The 26,468-nt window shown below is 37.2% G+C and overlaps 1 protein-coding gene across 11 annotated transcripts in view; it reads left to right on the top strand.

Annotated features, from left to right (window-relative positions):
- Positions 1-26,468, top strand: part of Ttc3 (tetratricopeptide repeat domain 3) — a 117,598-nt gene that overhangs the window by 61,160 nt on the left and 29,970 nt on the right. For all 11 annotated transcript variants that reach the window (XM_071615045.1, XM_071615039.1, XM_071615046.1 and 8 more), the window contains 9 exons: positions 308-444; positions 1,496-1,822; positions 4,355-4,606; positions 11,980-12,026; positions 13,035-13,091; positions 14,181-14,254; positions 16,651-16,815; positions 20,668-21,733; positions 22,899-22,964. In XM_071615045.1, coding sequence (XP_071471146.1) covers positions 308-444; positions 1,496-1,822; positions 4,355-4,606; positions 11,980-12,026; positions 13,035-13,091; positions 14,181-14,254; positions 16,651-16,815; positions 20,668-21,733; positions 22,899-22,964 — 2,191 coding nt within the window. The remainder of the gene's footprint in view (positions 1-307; positions 445-1,495; positions 1,823-4,354; positions 4,607-11,979; positions 12,027-13,034; positions 13,092-14,180; positions 14,255-16,650; positions 16,816-20,667; positions 21,734-22,898; positions 22,965-26,468) is intronic.

Raw genomic sequence — 26,468 nt, 5'->3', positions numbered from 1 at the left:
TTATTGGGGTGAAAATAATATTTTATTATGGGATCTTGCTTGCAGAGTACATGTACTATTCTTATTTACCCTGCATAGTAATTTATATACATTATATATGTGGAAATAATTTATATATGTTATATACATGGAAGTAATTTATATACATTATGTACATGGAAATAACATCTATACAAATTATACATAGCTTTCTTAATTAAAAGTCACAGCCTGTTGCTTGGAGAATGTTTTCTATAGTAGGCAACAGAAAGTAGTTCATTGAGCATTTAACAAAGGTAAATTATCACTAATTGTAAATGTTTATCAGCCTAGAGAAGCTAAGACTGAAAGAAGACAAAAAATTGAAAAGAAAAATCCAAAAACAAGAAGCAAAAAAATTAGCACAAGAAAGAATGGAAGAGGACTTAAGAGAAAGTAATCCGCCCAAAAACGAAGAACAGAAAGGTATGCAGACTCCAAACATGATAAGAATAGTATGCATTTGCTTAAACGTACAAATACAGAATTATAAGGCTCATATTATTATTTAATTGAAGTATAGATTTCAGTTAGTATTTTCATACTATCACTAAAATATAGAATTCAGTTAGCATCTTTATCTTCTATTATTCTTAGATGGTGAAGGGATTGGTGTGAAGAATATCATTTTAGAAGCAGTACACAGTGATTCACATGCTGTCCTGCTGCTAACTCTAGGCAAACTGTGTCTGTTTCCTCTTCTTCAAACTGAATTGGAACATAATATCTGACCTGCATATTGTATGTTTGACCGCGCATTGTACAATCTGCTATGTGACTTTAAGTTCCAAAATATTGAACTGTAAATTAACTACTAATTGTCTGGAATAGTTCAAATAAAGAGGCAGTTCATAAAAGGTCTCCTAGAGATTACCTTGCACAGCTTGTATTTTCATTCTCTAATAACATGGGGGTGTCTCATAGGTGATTTTACTATTCCTGTATACATCTTAACCAGTATATTTATTTTTAGTTTTAAGTTGAAGTAAGTTTTCTCAGTTTTCTACATTGTGCCTGGATTTCCAAAATGAAATAGTTACCATTTGCTGTCTTTTTTAAAATCTAATATACCAATACTCTTTTACAGATTGATCATAATTATCTTTGCTACTGAAAAATGTATTTTAACTTTGTGAATGTATTTTAACTTTGCATGTTTAAGAACTAAAAATATTTCTTGAGTATAAAGTTTTGGAGGTGATGAGATTGGGTTGGGATTGTTGAGGGAAAAAAACTATTTTAGAGAAAATAAAATTTTAGATGCTATTACATGAATGGTGTGAAATGAAGAGAATATAGAAGTATTGTTAAATATTTACATTCCTAATTTAAAGTTTCTTGAGTTGTCTATGTAAAATAAAGCAGTCAATCTTAATTGTATCTTATGATATAATATAATGTTACGTTATTTCTTTCTAAGTTACGCCATTGCAAATTAGTGTAATTTATCACTTTAACCTTTGTTATTTATTCCTAGAAACTGTAGACAGTGGTCAGAATTGTCAGTTCATTGATGACAGAATTCTGCAGTGCATAAAGCAGTATGCTGACAAGATTAAATCGGGTATACTGAACCCTTCCAAGCTTCTCAAAGAATTGCTTTCTTGGAAAGTTCTGAGCACAGAAGACTATACAACGTGTTTTTCTAGCAGAAATTTCCTCAATGAAGCAGTGGACTATGTCATTCGTCACTTGATTCAAGAAAAGAATAGAGTAAAGACAAGGGTATTTCTTCATGTTTTGAGTGAGCTTAAAGAAGTGGAACCCAAATTAGCTACCTGGATCCAGAAACTTAATAGCTTTGGTATGTCCCTTTTTATTCTAGTCTGGTAGGAAGGATAAATGTAGGGTCTCTGATTTCTTTTTATCTTCCTATCTTATCGTTTATGATATTTTAAATGTGGGATACACGTGTATGGTGAAAAATACTACCATCCACACATAATTTTTAGGTTATTCTATAGAAGGGGACGGTATGTTTTTTAAAAAGAGCTAAACAAAATAAAAATCAGTAGGGAAATCTAGACTTGTATTATACTAAACATTTGTGAGTACTAGACACTACCCTGTATAACCAACACACCCTGGAACCTAGGAGCTATTGAGTACTTTCTGGGATTGTGCAGCTCAATAGCCTTGTTGAGAAAGATTAAGATTCTGTGAAGAAAAATTAGGACAAGCAGATGGGACTCATTGTTTAGGAGCACCTCAGGCAAATCTATGTTGAAGAATGAGAAGAAATGTACCTTGGGGTTCAAGTAGGTAGTTTTGAATCACAAGGGAAGGATGTGGAAGACATCCCCTACCTCCCATTCAGGCTTTTTGCCCAAGGCCATGCAGGACTGCAGAATGAGCCTGCAGGTATGGTAGCTGTCTAACCGAGTAGGGATGCTTTGGGTACCTCCCAAGATGCTATTTATTATGGTAACTAGGCTAGCATGATTGTTGATTCAGCTGGCAGCTGTTGATAAAAGTCTACGGGAGGCCTCAGGAAAGAGAGCAGTGCTCTCAGACCCAAGAATAGCACCTGCCCAGCTTCTACCAGCTACCCCCACCTTTTTGAGTTTTTATAGAAATGCAGTTAGTAGAATTTAAGGGTTTCAAAGAAGATTCTGGTCAATTTCTGTTGGTAGAGAGAAAGTCAGATGGCAGCAAGCTTGGCATAGTTAGCTTAATATTCCTGCTCTGAGCATAGGTCTTAATAAATTTCTGGTCTCAGAAAATCACTCTTAAGTGATAAGATTGCCGATAATGTCCAATAAAAAAGTAAATTCGTAAGTTCTCACTTAACAATTTAATCTTCCATAGAGGATAGAGTCACAACTGGAGAAGTGGGCTTTATAGGTTAGACTACATTGGAAGAATGCCAGTCAGTGTTTATTCAGGTAAATGCAGTCTCGCAGCTGACTGGCAGGAAAATATGACTATGTCTTGTGATATAACCCATGTATATTCTGAGGAGTAAAGGTATCACTTTAATAAGTTTGTATATATACTAAAGTATAAAATTAGCTCAAGGTTGTTAATTAGTAAAGATGTTACTATAGCCCTGATGTAAACTCACATACATTTAATTAAAGCAAGCAATTTCCAATTCCAGGAGTCACCTCGTGAATATTTGACACAAGAGAGGCCAGTTTATATGTTCAGCAAAAGATGGAGGGAGAGAGAAAGAAATAGCAGAGCACAAGTAGGAGAATATTAGTTTTAGTAGTAAGATGGTTGGCCTACACCCCCTTCCTGGAGCACATGCCTGCACATGAGATTGGATAGGGAAGGTGAATATATTTCTTCACTGGAGGTTTCTTTGGACATTTTGTTCTATGAGTATTTTATGTGGCCACCCATTCTGGTGTTTTATGCTGATTTCTCATGCAGCATGTCCTTTGTAAGCTATTTCATCTGAAAGAAACAGCAGTGAGCAATCCAGGGTAATTTTGACTTTAGTAATCGCTGCTCCATTTACTGATTTGAGAACTTCAGGCCCATGCATGGTTGACAGTGCTGTATTTAGAGGTATGATGAGGAATTTGTATGAATTTCCTCTTTGCTTTTTGGTGGCTGTGTTAGGAAGGAACGAAGATTCACCATCCTTTCAGTGAGAATTTATGAGGTTGCAGCCACCCTATTTTCTGATGTGGAGAACAGGGAGTAAAAAACAGGAATAATGGGCTGGGGTTGTGGTTCAAGGGGTAGAGCATTTGCCTTGCATGTTTGAGGTCCTGGATTCAATCCTCACCACCGTGTAAAAAAAATAAATAAAAATAAAGTTATGTGTACATCTACAACTAAAAATATTAAAAAGAAAACAGGAATAGTGACCACCTTGATTTTTGTATCATGATGAGGAACCATGATATTTTGGAAGATAAGGAGCAGTTCTTGGAGGTATTGGAGGAAGAATTAAAGGCAGTTAGGCAAAATTTTGCATGTTATTGATGTTTCATTGCTATGGAATATACATAAAAAGACATTGTAAAATTTTACTAGTTTATTAGTTAGAATGAAAAGTTATTATACATTAGTCAAAAGCATAGTATTTTTCTTAAGCAATATAATGTCATTTTGTCATCTCCTAAGTGCAAAAAAAGATATTTGTAACGATAGAAGTCTTTGGCTTACCATACTGAAAATTATTGCATTTAGTATATTAGTGTTCTGTGGTGTTTCTACAAATGCATAATAACTCAAACAAGTCTGTTTTCAAGTATTGGAACATTTTCACTGAAAATATAAGCAAACTATAATGGAACCACTTTCAAACATGTGAAACTCCACGTAATTTTCCAGTAAAAATTTTTTCCCAGTTGTGATTTGTATTTTGTTTTCATTGTAGGCTTAGATGCCACGGGACCTTTTTTTTCTCGATATGGAGCATCTCTTAAGGAGCTTGATTTTAGCATCATGACGTTCCTCTGGAGTGAGAAATATGGCCATAAACTAGCCTCTATAGAAGGAAAGCAACTTGATTACTTCTGTGAACCAACGTCATTAAAAGAAGCACGTTGTTTAATATGGCTGTTGGAAGAACACAGAGACAAGTTCCCAGCATTGCATAGTGCTTTAGATGAATTCTTTGATATAATGGGTATGTGGACCAAGCTTGGATTTATATTGTATCTAATCTTAAAGAAAATATCTGCAAAGGAGCTGCTCATTTAAATACTTAATGTGAAAATTATTATAGTACAATCAGTTCACCTGGAAAAGATGATTGATGAGAGAGCATGAAAGTGCTGAGGGCTTTGGAGGAAAAACCCAGCACTGGGTTCTCCCTGTTAGAGGAAAGCTGTGGAGCAGGGATAGAATCTTGAGATGGCCTATGAAAGCCTGTAAAAGTGGAAGTAGAATTGGACAGGTGGAAGTTGGGCCTTAGAGAGGTGGCTTAGAGGGGAGCTGAGAGGCCTGTTTGGATAACTGCATGGAGCCTAGTTTGACAGAGTAGACTAATTAGCAGTTAATTTCTTAGGCTTCTCTTGGATTTTAGTTTCCTTATCCTTAAAAAAATGAAATGATTTGGAGCCAGTGATCTCTGATCCTGTTTTACTTCAAAATTCTAATATCCTTAGATTCTAACTTAATTTTTAATTTTTTTATCTTTCATTCTGTGTGTGCACCCTAATAGTCTTCTCTTCTTTTTTCCTTATCAGTCTCCTCTGTATGTTGTTAGAAGTTAGATTCAAATTTCATGCCATTTGATTTAAAAATCTGACCTTGTATAACAGTGTCACGCATTATAAAGTTCAAATGCAGTATAAAAAACTGAGAAGCTTGCTTTTGTTTTGGTTCTTAGCAAAATGAACATTTGCACATAGATGGCTTTGTCTTTCCAGGATACTGTTTTCTAATGGGAGGTGACATGCTACTTGATAGCCTGAATTTAGTGCCATCAGTTTATTGCTGCTGGTAATAAATTTTATCCTGAAACTAAGCCTACAAAACCTGGTGCATGTTGAGTCACACAACAGGACCACTACAAAAGACAGTTTTCTCTTAGTGACCACTCTTCCCAATTCTTCTGTTCTATACCTAAAATACTCAGAACATCTAGCTGCCAGTTTCACTGCTGTCATCCATGGAGTCAGAAGCTACCAATCAAATTTATGGTGATCTCAACAGATTTTCAACTCTAGTAGCTCTGTCTCCCACCCTCACCCCAGACATTTTGAGTATTATGTCTTATTATTTAAAAGAAGGATAGTATTAACTTTTCAAAATCCACTGATCTTTTATATCAGGGTATTCAGTAATTCCGCCAATGACATGATCACTGGGACTCAAGTTTTACTTCTGAAATCTGGATGCATGTTTTCCTAGACAATTTCTGTGTAGTCAGCTAAAGGCCCTTGCAAAGCAACATGACTAAACCCACTTACCACATCTCAAAGACCTGTTTTTCCTAAACTTTTATTAGTGACTGGAAGGAAAGCTAGGAACAGGGAGATGGGAGAGTGAGAAATGAAAGAAGGCGACAAGGCAGAGATACACACAGGAGAGTGTTTGGTGGAGCGGAAAAATAAAGGCCATCTCTCCATAGACGGAGATAGGCAACACAGGCTTGGGGTTCAAGACTTTTCTGGGGGGAGGCTCAGGGATTAGAGCCAGGTGGTTCCTGATGTGGGCAGTTAAGGGTGGGGTTCGTAAGGGCAGTGAAGCTTTGGGTTGGTATGAGGGAGTGGTGAGCCTTTCCCAGAAAGGCCCTTGGGCAGGAAAATGGCAGCTGTCACTCAGGATGGCTACCCAGATGCTAAGCAAGGACCTTACATTCTCCCACACACACTTTTTTGTTTGTTATTGGGCCCCTTAAGGGACAGGGTTGTAGATAAATCTTCTGTAGCTTCTTCCTGATGGGAAGGGGCAGCTTCTGGACTTATTAGGGGCATGTCTGGGGCATGTTAGGGGCATGGAGTGTCATTGAAGCAATGGTGATGGTCTTGAGGTGCCCAGTGATACTAAGTCCAGATGGCCCAATTTTGGTGAGGGGTTGGAAGTCCTGTAACAGAAGCTGGTTCACGGTTAAGTTAGAGATCCTTTGAATCTGGTCTTGAATAAATCTAATGATGTGGGAGACAAGCATTAACAGAAGGCCTATGACAGGGAGCGAGGTCAGGAAAGGAAGTGCCCACTGGAGAAGGGGGCTTAGCTGCCATCCTTCCAATGGCAGAGGGAAGCTTTGAGGCCTGAAGGAGATCGGAGGTAAAGGGAGCATTAGTAATTGAAGTTCCCTTGGTGGTAAGGAATCCTTGCTCCTTCCAAGTAGCAGAGTGGGAGAGAAGTATGTGGAAAGCGTATTTAGAGTCAGTGTAGATGTTGAGGAAGGCTCCCTTTGCCAAAGCAGAGGCTCTGATGAGGGCACCAAGTTCAGCCTGCTGATTGGATGTGTTACTGGGGAGGGGAGCAGCTTCCACAGTGGAGGTTAGAGAGACTGTAGCAGACCCTGCCTGATGGACTCCCTCCTGAAGGAAGGAGGAGCCATCTGTGAACCGTGTGCTTGTTGCCTGGAGCAAGGGGCCTCCTGTATGTGGGAGGAGTGTGGAAGGAGCTCCTCCAGAGTTTCAGTGCATGAAATGGGTGAGAGGAGGAGAGGTGGAAGAGTCCTGAGGATGGGGAGGAGAGTGGCAGGGTTTAAAGGTGAGCAGGTGTGGAAAGTAAAACTGGGATCTTCCACCAGGAAAACCTGTAGAGATAAAAGGTGACAGGGGGTAAGGAATGTAAGCCCTTGTAGGTGAGGAGTTCCTTTAGGGAGCTAGGATGGTGAGTGGGGCCCCAAAGGTGAGTTTCTTTGGCTTGTTAATGAGTAGAGAGTCTGTGGCCAATATTGGTAGGCAAGGGTAAAGTTAAATTGGCAGGTTTTTTTTTCCCCCCTTTGGCCTCCCATCAAGTCTCCTGAGTCTGTCCTTTGTCAGTGATAGTTTCATTGTGGTCTTGCCCAGGGAGATTACTGCCTAGGGTTTTACAATGTAGGAGAGTTCTGGGTCTCTTGTTTGTCTAGAAGTAGTGTCTCTGGAGGAATCCAGAGCTTTAGTGGCAAGTAGAAACTGGGCAGGAGAGCAAAAGGAGCAAAGGGAAGGCTTAGAGTGGAGAAAGGAGAAAACCTGCACATAAGGGATTTTCTTCCATTTTCCTGAAGATTGGAAGGTTGAATTGGTTGATGGGCCTTTAGATCAGGAGCCAAACAGAGTGTGCCTAAGTGGGTGAGGAGGCAGCTGAGAGGTGAGTCAGATGGGATTTGGGGGTTCCCATGGTGAGTTGGCGTCTGAGACTGAGAGGATAGAGTTACCCACTACTTCCTAGTCCCGGGCTTTAGCGTAGAGAGTCTTGGTTGTCTGGCCCAGGCTTTCTTGAGCTCTGCTGAGGAGCTAAGAACAGGACTCGAGAGTAAACTTGCCTAGGGGAAGGGATGGGTGAGAACTTTGGTGCTGGGCCAAGATATAAGTTCTAGGGAGGAGACTTGTCACTGCTGTCTATAGGGAGTAGGAGGGGAAGGGCGAAGTCACTTACCCAAGTGAGGCTGGAGTGTGGATGAAGAAGAAGAACACTAGGTGAATGGAAGAAGGTGTGTGGTAATTATCCTGGGCCCTCAGTCCGGGATCCCAAATCCCCGGAGGGGAGAGCAAAAGCTCATGGGAGAATGTGATCAAGGCTGCTCTGCAAAAAGTTTTGCGATGGATGTAAATGGGTTCATGTTGTGAGGCAAAAGAAGGATTTGAAACATCCCGGACATTAGGGTTCACCTTGGACGGGGGTAATGGGAAGGCACTGACAGACAGAATAGGGGAAGGTCCCGAAGGTAAGGGTGTGGATCAGGGAAGCGGCCAGCGAGTTTGGATGGAAGCATATATGAGAGGAGAAGGAAAGCATAGTTCCCAACTTTGTGAAGATGTCCCTTCCCATAAGGGGAACAGGGTACTGTGGAATGACCAAATGGAGTGGGCGAAAACTAGAGAGCCAAAGGCACAAACAAGTCTAGATGTTTGCAAGGGCTGGTAAGGTTTGCCTTCTGCCCTGACAATAGAGGTCACAGAACGAGTGGTAGGCCCCCAGAACTCCTTGAGGACTGAATGTGTAACCAGGAGTCTAGGAGGAAGGATACAGGCCTGTGGAGTTACCCTGGGTTCCTGTGGAATGATGATAGTGGTCTGGTGATGGGAACCTGGGCCTCGTCAGTCCTCTGCAGCCAATCCTAAGAGTTGGAAAGGGGAACCAGAGGGGCCAGATGGCCGGAGGCCTCTATGGGCTGGGGACAGTCAGGGCCCAGTGTCCTTTCTGATGGCATTTAGGACAAGGGCCTGGAGGCTTCCAAGGCTTAGGACAAGTATGAGCCCAGTGACCTGTCTGACCACATTTAAAACAGGGTCCAGGTGGTCCCGAGGGACACTTCCACAGGCCAGTGGAACCAAGGACAGATGCTGAGCCCGGCTGGATGGCTTGAGAGAGCATCTGATATTTCTGCTTCCGGTCCTTCTCATCTCTCCTGTTACACACCTTAAAGGCTACTCCCAGAACCTGAGCTTAAGGAGTTAGGGGCCCCCTCTCGAGGCTCCTTAGTTTGGCCTTAATATCAGGAAACTCTGGGAGGAAAGTAGGTCCTTAGTAGTGGTCTCCCATCTGGAGTCTCAGGGTTTGGATTAGTATACTGCAATAAAGCCTTGGTCAGGGGTCTAAAAATGCTGAAGGTTTTCATTCTTATCTTGGAAGATTTCCTGGAGCCTTTCATAATTGATAGCCCTATGGGCTGTCTTTCTAAGTCACTGCCAATCGGATGGCAGGGGAGGTCTGATGTACCTCATCAGCATAATTTCTAGCTGGCTCCCAAACTCACCTGTGCTCCTTGGGCAGGAGGGTGTTAGACAAGGTCATATGGGCATGTATATGGTGGTGTGGTGGGACTTGAAGTATAGGATCTAAGCCACTTTTCTATCTGTGAAAGATCTGACAAAGAAAGGCACATTGAACCTGGATTACACCATGTACCCCAGTCACCTTGTGTAGAGGATACAGAGATGCAGGTTGGGCAGTGGCAGCCTGTGAGTGTATGGCAGGAGGAGAGAAGGACAGAGGGGTGTGGGGACAGTTGCTGCAGAGGGTTCATTAGAAAGAGAATTGTGGTATGGCAGGGGCTCATCCGCTGGGTCAAAGGAGAAAGAGTCCTGGGTAGGGTCTTCTGTCCCTTTGGAAGCAGGCGAAGGGGAGGTGAGAGCTAAGAGGACTTGTGCGGGAGAGCAGGAGTTGCAGAGAGAGGGCTTAGAACGTAGGGAGGAGAAGACCTGAACGTATGATATCTCTTTCTATTTTCCCGATTGCTCACAATAGTTAAAAAGATCTCTGATAATATTGGGATCTAGAGTGCCATTAAGCAGCCATTTAGAGTAGTTATCCAAAGGATATTGAGGCCAGATCTGATTGCACAAGTGGGTAAGTTTTGAGGGGTTTAGGTCCAGGGTGAGAGAGAGAGAGAGAGAGAGAGGCCCAAGGTTAGCCAGGAGGCAGCCTAGGGGACTATGAAAGGGAATGGATGAGGAGCCACCCATGGTGAGATGGAGGAGGTGAGTTTGAAGGTGGGGTGTACCCAAGTCTGTAGTGTCACCTAGTCAAAAGGACAGTTATGCTTAGGATCGTCACCAACACTGACCTTGGGGAAGAAGCCCACAGAGGCACTTGGGCACCCAGCTGGGATTGCATAGTAGGAGCAGAAGCCCGTAGAGATTAACCCACAGCTGAGAGGTCGTCTCACCAGGAACAACTCCCAATCATCATCGGTGTTTTTTTCTCAAAACCCAGGACCCAAACAAAAGACTACCTATAGACTAGTCGACAGTAGGGATCATAGCTGTGAAAGCTGTGGCTGAGGGTGCCACCAACCACCCAGTAACCCTGGGAGTGCTAGATGATCAACGGTCACTTTCCGGGACCTGTAGGTCATTTAGGTTGACCGGAGACATGGGTCTTTCCTGAAATGTCTGGTGGTGTGCAGAGAGGGCGTTTGGCAGAATAGAGGACCTGGTCCTGTGATGGAATCCAGTTCAGGGCCCAGGGATGCTCAGTGACCCTCAAAGAGGGGAGCAGGCACTCTGGGGAACCTGATCCCGGGTTTCGGCACCAATGAAAGGAAAGTGAGGAACCGGCAGACAGGAGAGCAATAAATGAAAGATGGAGACCAGGCAGAGATACATATGTGAGTTTGTTTGTCAGAGCTGATAAATAAAGGCCATCTCTCCATAGAAGAAGAGAGGCAACACAGGCTTGGATTTCAAGACTTTTCTGGGAGAGGCTCAGGGATTAGAGCCAGGTGGGTCCTAATGTGGACAGTTATGGGTGGGGTTGGTACGCCCTTGGGTGGGAAAGAATGTGGGGTGGTGAAGGGTTGGGTTGGTATGAGGAAGCCAGAAAATGGTGACTGTCCCTTAGGATGGCCACCCAGATGTCTGGGGAAGTGACCGTTGATCGTCCACTATAAGCAAGGACCTTACAGTGATCATTGTCGTAAATCTAGTTTTTAAGCAAAAAACCTTAAAATTAGCCTTTATTCTTTGCCCTATTACTAGTTCTGTTCCCTATTACTAGTATTAACTAGTTTGTCACCAGGTCCAAATAAGCTTTATCTTTAATCTGTCCTTTCCTGTGCATCTCATTTTCCTAAGCCAAGACAAGACCTTAATTCTCTTTCCATGATTAGACTATTACAGGAGTCTCCAAACTGGCTTTCATGCCTGTAATTTTCCTCTTACTCCTACTGGTGACTCCTGTAGAATATCTGTTACTGAAAGCTTTCTGCAAGGGAAATATTAGTTCTGCCTGCAGATTACATTCACCATCTCTCTGCACTTTCTCTAGCTGCCCTCTGAGCTTACACCTACTGCTGCTATATCCAGACCTGTCTTGTGCTTTCATGCCTCTTGCCATTGCTTATGCAGCTCTAGCCACATCTTTCCCTTTGCCTGTTTATTCCAAGTCTAACTTAAATTTCTTCTCTTCCCCAAAGCCCTCTCTAATTCCCCTTGGGCCTCTTGACTGAAGACTATTATTTCATCAGGTGTTTTGACATCTTATTTGTCGTACCTGTAACATTATGTTTAGTTAGTCATTTTGCCCTTGGATTTGTTTTGTTTGCAGTGCCAGGGATTGAACCCCAAACCCTGCATATGTTAGGCAGTTGCTCAATCACTGAGCTACACCTACAACCCCTTTTTTTAAAATTTTGAAATAGGGTCTCACTAAGTTGCCCTAGCCTTTAACTTGTGATTCTTCTGCCTCAGCCTCCCTAATAACTAGGATTATAAGAGTGAGCCACCTGCCCCACTACATTACTACCCTTGGTTTTTAACTAAACGTTTATCAGAGCCAAATAAGGAATAGAATGTAGTCTGTGATAGTGGTCTTGAAGTAGTTTTAAGACTTCAGTATATTATATGGTAATGTAAATATTTAGTTTCCTCATAGAACCTTCTGTTTCTTCTACAGACAGCCGCTGTACTGTATTAAGGAAACAAGATAGTGGTGAAGCTCCGGTAAGCTACTTGACCACTTTAAATCATATGTTCTAATTTGTATTAGCCAAAGGAGAAGAGGAATAACGAGGCCAGTATTTGCTTACATCACAGGTAGCATTTCAGAACCAAATTGAGAGGACTTCTGAATATGTATGCCATTTCATTAGAAAGTTATTTCCACTCATCCTCTTAGGAATGGGGCATTCCTCAGCAAACTCTGAGGCTTAAGTTAAATACTTTCCATAAAGTTTTACAACTAATAAATGTTAATATTAGAAGGAGAAAAGGAAAAGTTCTTTAGTTGAGAAAAAAAATTGTGGTATTTTTGTGTTCAAGGAAAACAAAGGGACTTTGTTTCACTTAGCTCCAACATGAGTTTAACTTAAGAGTAATTCAGGAGTTGTTTTCCTTGACAGCTTGTGGTTGTCTTTTATTTTTTCTGGCAGGCCAGAAATTCTTCATTTGAGGAACATGATTAAATAATGAAAAGGATAGCACTGTGGCAGTTTTCAAAGAGAAAGATACTTGTTTATCAGTTTTCAGGATCAAATATATGGAATTCTGTTTTACTCTGCTCTATCAGATTTTGCCCTGCTAAGTATGGAAGTACAGCTAACATACCCATATAGAGAAATTAATACAGCTCCTTTCACTCTTTGTGCCCCATTATCTGGCTGGGTGTGGAACATCTGTTTGCTTAGTAAAAGGGATATCATTGAATGCTATTATAGCACATAATCAGAATTACTTAAAAGTTCAGTTAATTATTTAGAATAACATAAGCCCTGTTGAAAATGAGATTAAAATGTTAGGACAATTTAATTTTGATCATAACATTTGGCATTATTAAGCCTTTTCTTCTTTTTTATTATAAGCCATAGCACTTGGGCTGATACACAACATTTTATACACATATAACTGATGATTAGTCTGTGAAACTTAATGTGGTTTGTTTATGTTGACCTACATAAGGCTGTTATTTGAGTGTTCATTGTTTTGTTTTGTTTTTTTCCCCCCATTTTTCAGTTTAGTTCTACCAAGGTTAAAAACAAAGGCAAGAAAAAGAAGCCAAAAGACACAAAGGTATGGAATATTTTCTGAATTAATTCCTGCCCAGACTCTCAAAAATGGATATATAAGTTAGAAATAAGCAATTCTTGCAGTATTTTGAAACATTTTGTAGAGAAAGACTTTCTAGAGTTTAGTCTATTTTGGCAGTCTTCTACATTTTGAGGAAATTTAAGGTTCATGTTGCACATAAATAACTCTTGAAAGAAACTCTTAATCTTTATAGTTATTTATATTTTCTAGATATTTCTGAGTAAAAATATAATGTAGTACTCTATTATGGATAGCCATAGGGTAGAGTTCCTGTCTTGGTTCTACCAATTATTTTCTGTGACCTTGAGCAAGTTATTTGACTTTCCTGTGCCTATTATAATAACCTTTGTTTATTGGGTAGTAAATGCTTAATAATTATTTATTATTATTTCTGTGCTGAATTTTAGGGAGAGATAAGAATATATAAGATATTGGTTTCTATATCTCATACAAGAGCAGTAAGATATTGGTTTCTAGTATTCAGAAGCTCTTGTTGGAATTATTTATTTAAATATTTATTATCTAAAATATTCAAATAAGAATGATGAATTCTAGTCATCATATCAGTCTTAGAATTGATGGGAACTTTTCCTTTTCACCTAAGGCTCTATTCTCATTATTTCAGCATCATAGTGCATTTCTCTTGGTTTCAGCGTGTCTTGAAAAAAGAGGAACAGGGGTAGAGAGAATGAGCAAGTGTTAGAGGAGGATGCAGGCAGCTTGGAATTCCAGTATAAGCTTCCTTGTACCTTTGACCATGTGTCTTTAACTAATATGGAAATTTAAGTGACATTTAAAGTTTTTTGGAGCACTGGAAACTATCCCAAATGTTAATTTGAATTTATTTCTGGCCATTAAAACTTATATTACTATGTGTTCCTGTTTATAAGAAAATTTGGATAGGTTTTACATATTGTTTTAAATATTATTTAAATATTGTTTTAAATATTAAAAATAGGTTTTAAATATTATATAAATGTTTATCAATTTCAATGATAATGTTTTTCTTTCATAGACTTTTAAATTAGATGTCATTGTCATTTTTTTTTTTTTTTTTTTCTTTTAAACCAGCCAATGTTAGTTGGGTCTGGAACAACTACAGTAACACCAAATAATGAGACTATCAGTTCAGGTGAAGACTATAAGTAAGTATGATTGTTAAAATTTTTGCCTCATTATAACTCACATGCTTTTCACTTGATAAGGCATGTTAATTTAATGTACTCTAAACTTATGTTTTATTTCCCTTTCATTTTTAAAGATTTACATATTGACAACCTGATATAATATATCTCAATTGAATTAATAGCATGGCTTGTCATTAAGAATTCATTATGAGTTAAAGTCTCAGGAATGGTGACATTTATTCAGTAAGCATATATTGAGGACCCACTGTGTTCAGGGCACTATGGGAAATCCCTAGAAAAATGTCTAGAAAATGTCCTTTAAAGTATTCAGTAAAGAGAATGTCCTATTGATAATTAACTAGTGCTACTATAATAGGAGAAAGGAAGCTATTTTGGAAGCTATATATGATGTTAACTTTTAACTTTGTATGATTTTTCATGCCTCTGATTGTTGAAACTATGTTTTAAAGAAACTGATAATACCAAACAAAGAAGCTCACATTTCTTAGGGAGTTTAAGAACAGTTAAAATTTGGGCTGGGGTTGTGGCTCAGTGGTAGAGTACTTGCCTCAAATTTGTGAGGCACAGGGTTCAATCCTCACCACCAAATAAAAATAAATGAAGATATTGTGTCTATCTACAACAAAAAAAATATTAAAAAAAAAAAGAAGAAGAAGAAGAACAGGGGCTGGGGATATAGCTCAGTTGGTAGAGTGCTTGCCTTGCATGCACAAGGCCCTGGGTTCCATCCCTAGCACCAAAAAAAAAAAAAAAAAAGAACAGTTAAAATTTGCACTCATTGGGGCTGGGGATGTGGCTCAATCAGTAATGCACTTGCCTGGCATGCGCGGGGCGCTTGGTTCGATCCTCAGCACCACATAAAAAATAAAATAAAGATTTTGTGTCCACCGAAAACTAAAAAATAAATATTAAAAAATTCTCTCTCTCTCTCTTTTAAAAAAAATTGCACTCATTTTCATGAATTCTCTAAGTGGAGGAATTAAGAGCCAGTCTTTGTCCATTTGGGCTGCCAGAACAATATACCATAAACTGAGGGGCTTACAAACAACAGAAATTTATTTTTCACAATTTGGCTTTTCTCAGTTCTTTAGGCTAAGAAGTTCAGGATCAAAGAGCTGACATATCTGTTGTCTCATGAGGGTCTGGTTCATAGATGGTACCTTCTCACTTTTTTCTCACATGATACATGGACAAGTGTTTTAGTCAGCATTTTTGCTGCTGTGACCAAAAGATCTAACAAGAACAATTTTAAAGGAGGAAAACTTTATTTGGGGGTCATGGTTTCAGAGGTCTCAGTCCACTGACATCAGCTTCATTGTTCTGTACCAGAGGCAGCACATCATGGTGGAAGGATGTGGTAGAGGAAAGCAGTAAGGCTCTCAGACCCCAATCATTTTACCTCAGAACTTTCTTGCATTGTCTCACATGTGAGATTTTGTGGGACACATCATGTCTAAACCATAAAAATAAGGTAGCTTTCTAAAGATACTTTTGAAAAGGTACAAATCCCATTCATCATGTCTCTGCCCTCATGACCTATGAGTTTTTGGGGAACGCAGACATACAGATCATAATATAACGGTCTTCTCTGAAATGAACAAATATGTATGAGGCACTACTCTAAGGCATTTACATATATAAATTAATTTAATCCATTCCTCCACCCTAGGAAATAAGTACTGATATTGTGTCCATAGTATAAATAAAGAAACTCAGGCAGTTGTAGTTGAATGACTTGCTCCAGGCACAAGGCTTATATAAATAGCAGAGCCAGGATTTAAACCATACTGTCTGGTTTTAGTCCCCACACTCAATCTACTGTATCTTTTGAAAGTACTAAAATCTCATATTCTTTTTTTAAAAAATATTTATTTATTTATTTTTAATTATAGGTGGATACAGTGTTTTATTTTTTACTTTATGTGGTGCTGAGGATCGAACCCAGTGCCTCACGCATGCTAGGCGAGCACTCTACCTCTGAGCCACAACCCCAGCCCTCATATTCTTTTTTTAAAAAAATCTTTTTATTAGTACTTTTTACCAGTCTCAATATCACTTAAATTAATAGCAATTATAAGATCTTCATTTGTCTCTCAACCCTTTAACAAGTTACAATTAATACAACATTGATTTTTTTTTTTTTTTAAACTGGAGCTGGGGGAAAATGTGCTTGGTTTAGGGCTAAATTAAAAGTGCTTACTTAGAATGTCAAATATAATGTTTCTTGACTCTAATTATGAAGGATATCTTTTCCACACTAAGCTCTCTGGTAGTACTTTCCTTCCACATAAAATCAAGTCGTATGTTCGTTACCATCATGTTGTTTTTTTCCATTAAATGTTCATCTAGCCTATCCAAAAGTTTATTATTAACAAAATTATTTTTTTAATCAGAAGACGCAATTCAGATTCTGCGGGCCCATTTGCTGTGCCTAACCATCTTCGGCAAGATGTAGAAGAATTTGAAGCTCTCTATGACCAGCACAGTAATGAATATGTTGTCCGCAATAAGAAAATATGGGATATTAACCCAAAACAAAAATGCTCAACTCTGTATGAGTAAGTAGATTAATATTCCTACAACACTTATTTTATACTAAGACTGCCAATTAAAAATCAAAAGTCATTTTTTTTACAGTACTCATTTATTGGTTCACAATCTCTGGGGAAGAATATTCTGAGAACATTTGCCACATATTATATGTAGTTAATTGAGGATTTTTAATTATTAAATTTAGGGTCATACTAATCTTTGGTTTTGACAGTTTGAGCTGCTAATATAGATACTTCTAAAATTGTTCTGGTATGTCTCGATAGAAACGATAAACAAAGCTTTCAGCTATAATGTTTTTATCATGAATTCCTAGGTATTCATTTGACAGAATAATATGATTATTTGGTCTCATTGTTCTTATGTTGAAGGATGCAGTGGCTTGGCATCTCAAAATGCAGCATCTCAATTATGTAGCTTGGTGAAGTATTACCCTTTTTATTGGGGGAAAGAATCCTAGGATGCTGTTAGTACTTCAGCTTGGATTATAATTGTTCAGCTGTATTAATAGTACAAATAGAGAATCCTGTCTTCTACTAGAGACTGGACTTCCTGAAAATGACGTAAAAGAGAAACATACTTTCCTTTTTTTTTTTTTTAAATATTTTTTAGTTATTGATAGACTTTTATTTTATTTATTTATATGTGGTGCTGAGAATCGAATCCAGCGCCTCACATATCTCAGGCAAGTTATTGCTGAGCCACACCCTCAGCCCCAACATACTTTCATTTTTAAGTGACTGGGTGTGAGTTACTTTAGGATTGAAAATATGAATGCGAAATTTAACAATTGAAGTTTGAGTAGGGTGGATTAAATAATCAAATAAAGAGTTTGGGAAAATCTAGGGAACCGCTTACCATTCTGAGATTGGCATTAATAAGCAGTACACAAGGCTTTGTTTAAGAAATTGAGGGTTAGGATCTCTATTAGGAAATTAATTTTAAAACTAACTATTTTCCTGAAAAATCTGTCACTCATTCATAGTATGGTCATTTCTTCTTTTTTCTTCAACCCATTATTGTCATTCAGTCTAGTTAAAATTGGGTTTAGTTTTTGTGATTTTTCCTTAGAATTGAAATACTGAGCAAATCATATTTCCATAGGACTCCTAGATGACAAAATATTTACCTATAAAATTACACTGGTATTCTTAAAATATCTTGGAATTTGCTTCAAGCATCCAAAACTGAAGCTAAAATATGTAATTTTTTAGTAGCTTTTATCTTAAAGAATTTATTGCCACTGTAAGTGGGAAGAAATTAAACAGATTTATGAGAAAAAAGTAGACTGATTTGTTTTTTTTATTTTTGAGATAAATTTTATATTTTATCATAGTAGAAAACGTAGAAGTTATAGGAAGGTATATCTTAAAACCTAATTCTTGAAATTTCTAAAGTAAACTGGGTGTGGTGGTGCACAGCTAACATTCTGGAGGTTCAGGAGGCTGAGGCAGGAGGATGGCAAGTTCAAGGCCAGCCTCAGCAACTTAGTGTAGCCCTGAGCAACTTAGGGAGACCCTGTCTCAAAATAAAAAGTAAAAAAGGTTGGGATGTGGCTCAATGGTTAATGGTCCTGAGTTCAATCCCTGGTACCAAATTAAAAAAAGTAAACATATGATGGCTTAAAAATGATGGCTTATTTTATTGGCTAAGTATAAAAGGAAATTAAAATTAAACTTTTATATCTGAAAAGAATGTTGAGTAGAAAAATATTGGACAAGGAGTCAAGAATATGGGGTAACTATTATAAATTAAGCTTTTCTTGACTTTAGTGTAGCATCTTTTTTAAATATTTATTTTTTTAGTTGTAGTTGGAAACAATACCTTTATTTCACTTATTTATTCTTATGTGGTGCAGAGGATTGAACCCAGGGTCTCGCACGTGCGAGGCGAGAGCTCTACCTCTGAGCCACAACCCCAGCCCCATTGTGTAACATCTTAAAATAGGAATTTAGCCTAATTTCTTTTTAAAGGCCTTTTGTAACATTTTATGATTTATGTAGTTGAAACAGGTACTTTGCCTTTATTGTTTCCTAATAGCACCTCAGTAGTGTTAGCCGAGATTAGCCACATAAGGTTAAGTGCTGTTGCAGATTTGAGGAAAGTATAGGGCAGAGGTCTCTCATGTAGCCCTTCAGCATAAAGGAGAGTCAAGGTGATCCTTGGTAGTTTCACAGTGTATTACACATGAAGGTGATGTTTTGAAATAAGAATCATGAACATGATTTTCAAAGGGTACTCTCAGAATAGCAGAATGGGAATGTCTTTTGAAATGTCTTTCCCATCCTTGTCCTTTCCCCTGTGCTGATGGTGACATGCCCTGGCATTCTGCAAGTCCTTCTTTGACCACTTGAGATAATAGTGATGATCATCAAATTATGAAAATGTTGTATATACACAGAGTAACATGCAGATATATATATACAGCAACTATTAATATCCCTGATGTAATTGATTTTATTATTATTTTTTACTCTTATACAATGTGTCTACTTCTTCGTCTCTGGTTAGGTATAGGAATACTAGTCCTTTTAGAGTCTGAGGTATTTGATGGGGGCCAGATATTGAAAGAGAAGAGAAATCTCTTAAACTGCAGAAACTGAAATGATCTTGAGCCTCATCATCTCAGTTGTATTTAGCATCTTTCACTGTAACTTCTTTCATCTTTACTGAACAGCCACACCAGTACTAATGTGCACTGTTGAGAGACTTGATTCTAACCCTTGTAAAACACTAGATTATGAAAAAATCATATTTGTGCTATTTTGGACCCTATGTATACTAAGACTAGAAGAGTCTAAATATAGAGTAAAAATTCATTTTGTAGTTTTCAAATAATAGTAACTATAAAAATGTTCTTCATAGTATGGTTATAGTACCATTTCTCTTTGAGCTAAAAATCCTTGTCGAATTACATTTTGTTCTGCTTGAATATATGAAAAATTCATTGCTGCTTAGCATTAGAAAAAAACATGGACTGTTTTTTTTTTCTTTGAAGATTTTTTTTCTAGCCAGACAGAGTGGCACACATCTATAACCCCAGCAACTCATAGGCTGAGGCAGGAGGATTACAAGTTTTGAGGTCAGCCTCAGCAACTTAGTAAGGCCCTAAGTTACTTAGTTGTCATTTGCTTTTTTTACCTAATTACATATGGTGGGTATTTTACAACAGTAGAATGGTATATAGACTCTTTTTTAAAAAATTAAAACATTCATTGGACTATGTAGTTTTGTTCCCCATAACAAATATTAAAGAGTATCACTGAGTCAAACTTACATGAGAAGAATTACATATTCTTCAGAATTGTGACTTCCTAGCTGCTTGGTAATCATTACTTGGATCGGAGTCCATCAGTTGTGTTGCTGATCCCCTTTGTGATTGGTACCTCATTGCTGAATTATAAGAGCAGTTTCCTTTTCCTTGTGAATCATTGCACATTCCTAATCAGAAAAATGTTAATAGATTTACTGTATGCAAATTGAGATAGGATTTTTTAAAGATTTGATTTTCTCTTCTCTTGTGACATTCTTGTTATTGACCATGGTATTTCTGAATAAATTTTGCTTGTTCATTGCTTTTTAAAGAGATTGCATAATTATATAATTAAAATTTAAAAATAACTTTTTGATTTCCTTTGGCTTTTCCCCAAAAAAAGCTTTAAAGGATTATTTTCTAAGGGGTAGACAGTTTTATTTATTGTAACATTGATTATACTTAACCTTTTATTTGTCTTTGGAGAGCATTTGAGATCAGTGAGAAGTAAAATAGTATTTTGCTTTGGGAGAATAAACTTTTATAAAAATAAATATGTGCAAGTATTTCCGCTTAGTAACTTATATAAATGTAAATTTTTTCCAAGTTATTTCTCTCAGTTGTTGGAGGAACATGGTCCCTTGGATATGAGTAACAAGATGTTCTCTGAAGAATATGAGTTTTTCCCAGAAGAAACTCGACAGATACTAGAAAAAGCAGGAGGTTTAAAATCTTTTCTCCTGGGATGTCCTCGTTTTGTTGTGATTGACAACTGTATTGCATTAAAAAAAGTTGCATTACGACTGAAGAAAAAAAGAAAGAAGAAAAACATTAAAACAAAAGTGGAAGAAATTTCAAAAACAGGAGAGTATTTACGAGTCAAACTACCACTGAATCCAACTGCTAGGGAATTTAAACCAGATGTAAAGTCCAAACCAGTGTCTGATTTGTCTTCAGCACCAGTTTCTGAGGATGTGAAGCCCAAACCTGTGTCTGCTGATTCTCCCAAACCAACTTGTGAAGACATTACACCCAAATCAGTACCTGATAGTTATTCCAGTCCAGTTTCTGAGAATGAGAAACCCCAAGGGGTCTCTTCTGATTCTCCCATATCAGTCCCTGAGGATGTAAATCACAAACAAGTCTCCTCTCATTCTCTCAAACCAGTTTCCGAGGATGGGAAACCAACCTATTGGACTCAATCTCACTTGGTCACAGGATACTGTACATATCTTCCTTTTCAGGGATTTGACATCACCCAGACACCACCAACATACATAAACGTGTTACCAAGTTTGCCCCAGTACACCAGCATTTACACACCTTTGGCCAACATTTCTTCTGAATATCAGCTACAGAGATCGATACCAGTGGTGCCATCTCTTGTAGCCAGTGACAAAGCTGATAAAAACACTGCTGCCTATTTTGAGGATCACAATTTAAATGCTAAGAATGTTGCTGGTAACCAGATTGTCTCTGAAACACAGATCCTTGAGGACTCTTTGGGAATACATGTAAAGTCACAGAGCAGCCTGGGTGATGCTGGTACAGCCCCAAGTGAGTCTCACAGAAATGATGGGCACTGTGGGAACCCTAAAAACAAATGTGAAGTCAGTCCAGAAAGGTCCAGTGCCCTAACAAATATTCCACATACACAGATGGTTGCTGTACAGGTAAGATTTAAAGAGAAAGGTGTATTTTCCTTTTTTTTTTTTAATCACCATTTTATTTACTAATGTTCTTAGAAATTATTGGCTTTATAATGGTTACTGAAGTTTTTGCCTGAAAATATTTTTAAAGTATGAATTCTTTTGTGGGGCATGGTGGGTAATTTTGTCAGAAAGAAGTTTTGGCCCAGGAAATCTTATTCTTCCCTGACCACATTTTACACCAAATAAGAAATAAGGTTAATGAGTCAGCAGATGGAGCCAAAATATTGCCTTCATAATTAATAAGGACACAAAAGGAGGATGTGGCCACTGCTATAGAGAAGTACATATGCAAACAATAAAGTCCTTATCTCACCCACTTACCCAGTAGTTCCAGCAGAACCCAAATAGGAGGCCTCCCCACTTAGGGTATCTTCCCATAGGACTATTGCATGGGGGAGGAAGGGAAAATTTGCTGACAGCTTCCCTGGGAAAGAAAAAAGGAAAAGTCTGGAGTATTGGGAAAGTTAAAAAAGAGACAAGTAGCAAGACATAGTGGAACATACCCATAATCCAGCGACTCCAGAGGCTGAGGCAGGAATAATATCAGAAGGTCGAGACTGGCCTTAGCAACTTAGTGAGACCGTATCTCAATGGTAATATCCCTGGGTTCAGTCAACAGTATAAAGAGGGGGAAAAAAAATCGGGTGGAGAGAAATGAGGAATTAAGTGTTCCTATCTAACAAGCATGAAAATAAATCGGTGTTCCTTTCTAGGGTGTGAATACATTAAATCCTTATCAAATTGCACCTCTTCTGAAGTTTTCTATTTTCCAGGGAACTCTGAAAAAATAATAATGAAGAGGAATGAACTTGGGGCTGGGATTGTGGCTCAGCAGTAGAGTGTTCGCCTAGCATGGGAGGGACCCGGGTTCGATTCTCAGCACCACATAAAAATAAAGGCATTGTGTTGTGTCCATCTACAAATAAAAGATTTAAAAAAAAAATTTAAAAACAAGAATAGTGAACTGACATTTTCAGTTATACTAATTCTATGAAACATAACCTTAATTGGTAAGGGGACCCAAAACCTTGAAAAATTGTGGGTGTGTTTTAAAATGTTATTACATGGCAAATTTGTTTTACCATATCAATTGAGGTAAATTAAATTTGTTTATTTTGCAACATAGGTGTCTTGGAACATAACAAACCAAGAAGTTAACACTGAGCCATATGATCCTTTTGAGATACAACAGGTGAGTCAAAATTGTATTAAACTGTTTAAAGATTTGATTTTCATTAATTTATCTAGATGGGATGATGAATTACAACTACTTTGGAGTTAACTAATTTTATACAGTTCTGGAATAAACTTTAGGATACAATAAAAAAAAATTAAGTTGCTTATATTGTTGAAATATGAGAAGGGCAAGCAAGCAAAGGAAAAGCTAAGTTTTTTCCTATCATTTATTTCTAAGTATAATGGCTTTATTGTTTTAACTGGTATAATGAGCATGTATTAATTCATAATAAATAAGCTTGAATGATATGTAAATATATTATAAAGACCTTTATCATTTTAAGAATGTTTCAGTTAGAAAAACCCGTTAATGTAATATACTTCGTTAAAATTTCAAAGGAAGTCTGGGGTATAGCCCAGTGGTAGAGCATTTGCCTAGCATGTGTGAGCACTGGGTTTGATCCTCAGCACCACAAAAAAGTAAATAAAGGTATTGTATCCATCTACAACTATAAATATTTTTTTAAATGTCAAAGAACAAAAGTTACTTGATCAACTTTTGCTGAAAAGGTATTGGATAAAATTCAAGTCCCAGTCCCTTTTTTGACCAAAAGTTTTAATAAAATGGGAATCGAGTATTTCTTAGCAAGCTTTTTCTCTTAAGCTAAAAGCCATCATCTTGCTTAAAGGCAAAACATTCTCATTAGTATTTATTATTACCCTGAGATACTGACAAAATTAGATCTGAGAAAGAAATAAGCTATAAAAGAGGAAGTGTAAGTATCATTAATTATAGAGGCTAAGGTTGTATACCTGGAAATTCAAAATGATAACTGAAAATCTATACCAAATTAAAAGAATTCAGAAAGGTGACTGAATACAAAATAAGCACCTGTGTGTGTACTAACAACAATCTATTAGGATGTATATTAGAAAAAAATATTCCATTTTTAATAACAAAATGATAAACTTATATGTTTAAAAAAATCTTTAAAATGCTACTGAGAGATATACAGAAGATGTAAATGAAATAGTATTCTGTACACTTGGATGGGAAGACCTATTGTAACAGAGATTTGAAATTTAACACAATTCTGATACACATGAACAAAGTGTATTGGTTATCTATTGTAATATAACAAATTACTTCAAAATCTAGTGGCTTAAAACATTATCTTACAGTTTCTCTTTGTCAGGAACTCAGGAGCAGATTAGCTGGGTAGATCTGGAGATCTTCATGAGGTTACAGTAGAGATTTGGACTAGGGAGGGCTTAGTTATCTGCAGGAGTAAATAGGGCTTGAGATTCCAGTTCCAAGATGTCTCTCTCGCATGATTGGCAAGTTGGTGCTGGCAGTTGGTAGGAGCCTTCATTTCCTTACCTTGCAGACCTCAATGTAGTGCAATAGCTTTTATGACCTACTTTAGGAAGTCATACTTAATCGTTTCCCCTGTATTCTGTCAGTCACAAAGACCCAACTCATCGGCCCTGATACCTGGTAGGAAAGGTTTGTCTCAGGGTGTGAATACCAAGAGGCTAAGATACTGGGACCTAAACTTGGAGTCTGGCGGCTGGCTACTGCACAGTATTTATTTGGAACTAGACAAATTGATTAAAAAGTTCCTGTATGGAAAAATGAATATCAAGAATGACCAAGAAGGGGCTGGGGTTGTGGCTCAGTGGCAGAGTGCTCGTCTAGCACATGAGAGGCCCTGCATTCGATCCTCAGCACCACATAAAAATAAATAAATAAAATAAAGATATTGTGTCCAGTTACAACTAAAAACTAAATATTAAAAAAAAAAAAAAAAAGGAATGACCAAGGAAAAGAAATTATAAGAAGGGGAATTGTGCTAGATTTCAAAAAATCTTAATATCACATAAATAGGTCATTAGATGAGAGTCTAATAGGATAGAATAATATAGAAATTTAAGCTATACTAAAGATGGTAAATTAGCAGTGAGCAAAAAGTAGATTATTAAATACATAATGTTAGGTGAAATGGAAACCCATTATCTTAAGTTTCTACCTCCTTCCTTATACCAAAATTAATTCCAGGCATATCAAAGACTTACAAATAAAGAAATGGACCCATAAAAATACCTGGGAAAATGTTTTCATAAGATCAATACAACACACACAAGTCGATGTTTATATACATATACTTACATAATGTGGATGTATGTGTGCACAGCATATATCTATCTATCTATCTCTTTATATATGAACAAATGTAGGGTTGAGGTTATGGCTCATTGGTAGAGTGCTTGCCTAGAGGCACTGGGTTCGATTCTCAGCACCACATATAAATAATTAAAGAAAATAAAGGTTCACCAGCAACTAAAAAATATTTTAAAAAAAGAACAAACATTATATGCACAGGATGTGAAAACGGATGACAAACCTGGAAAATTATCTGAAACTGGTACAGATAGAGAACTGATTTCGTTAACATGTAAAGTTTCTATAAATAAGTAAAAGATTACCAACCTATCACAAAAATGGTAAAGGAATTATATAGACAATCCATAGTAAAAAATAGAGAGATGATTTTTAGACATTAAAAAATAACCACACATGAAATAAGAAAAGTATTCATTTATGTGTTATTAGATGATAATAAAATGAAAATATCTGGGGAAGGCAATGTGTAATTTGTCTGAATGCATATTTGTATGTAGAGACCAGTGAGCAAGGATATTTGTATATTTGTTTTGCTGTATTTGAACCAGCAAGAAATGAATACAATTCAAACATATATTAGTAGTAGACTAAATTATGATAAATCTACATAGTGAAAAAAAAATTTTTTTATCTCAGTATTCCAATGCTTGCTTGCTTGCTTATTTATTTATTTATTTATTTAGCTGCTGGGGATTGACTCCATGGCCTTGTGCATGAGAGGCAAGCATTCTTCCAACTGAGCTATATCCCCAGCCCCTATATAGTGAAATATTATGCTGTCATTTAACAATTAGGCAGTTCTATAATTACTGATAGTTAAATGATTTACAAAACCCAATATATAGTTAAATAGGAAGAAGTAATGTTAGAACTTTGTGTGGCTTGCCACTATTTGAATAAAAGGCTTTATAGTTTTAGCCATTTATAAAAGTAATATAGAACCCCTAAGTATTTTTAAATGAATATTATTGAAAATTATGAAAAAGAAGTTAAAATCATCTACATTTATCTCACGTTAATATTTTGATGTGTAGTCTTTCAGGCCTTACTTGAACATTTGCATATAATTAAGCAGCATTTTTTAAAAGATGGATCACCACATATAAATTACATTTGAAATTTGTAGTCTTTTATTAATGTATTACAGATTTTTAGTAAACAGACAAGTTGATAATCTTAGATGTATACTGTCATTTTAAACAGATATTTGGTATTCCATTATATGAATGTATGATAATTTATTTGACTGATTTCTTATTATTGAACATTTAGATTATATCAGCTTTTCATGCTTATAAATAGTGCTGTAGTGAATATTTTTGCCTATATAGTATA

The sequence above is a fragment of the Marmota flaviventris genome, chromosome 8 (genome assembly GCF_047511675.1).
Source record: "Marmota flaviventris isolate mMarFla1 chromosome 8, mMarFla1.hap1, whole genome shotgun sequence".
NCBI classification, from domain to species: domain Eukaryota; kingdom Metazoa; phylum Chordata; class Mammalia; order Rodentia; family Sciuridae; genus Marmota; species Marmota flaviventris.
Note: the sequence above shows the minus strand (reverse complement) of the source record. Positions and strands in the feature narration are given on the sequence as shown.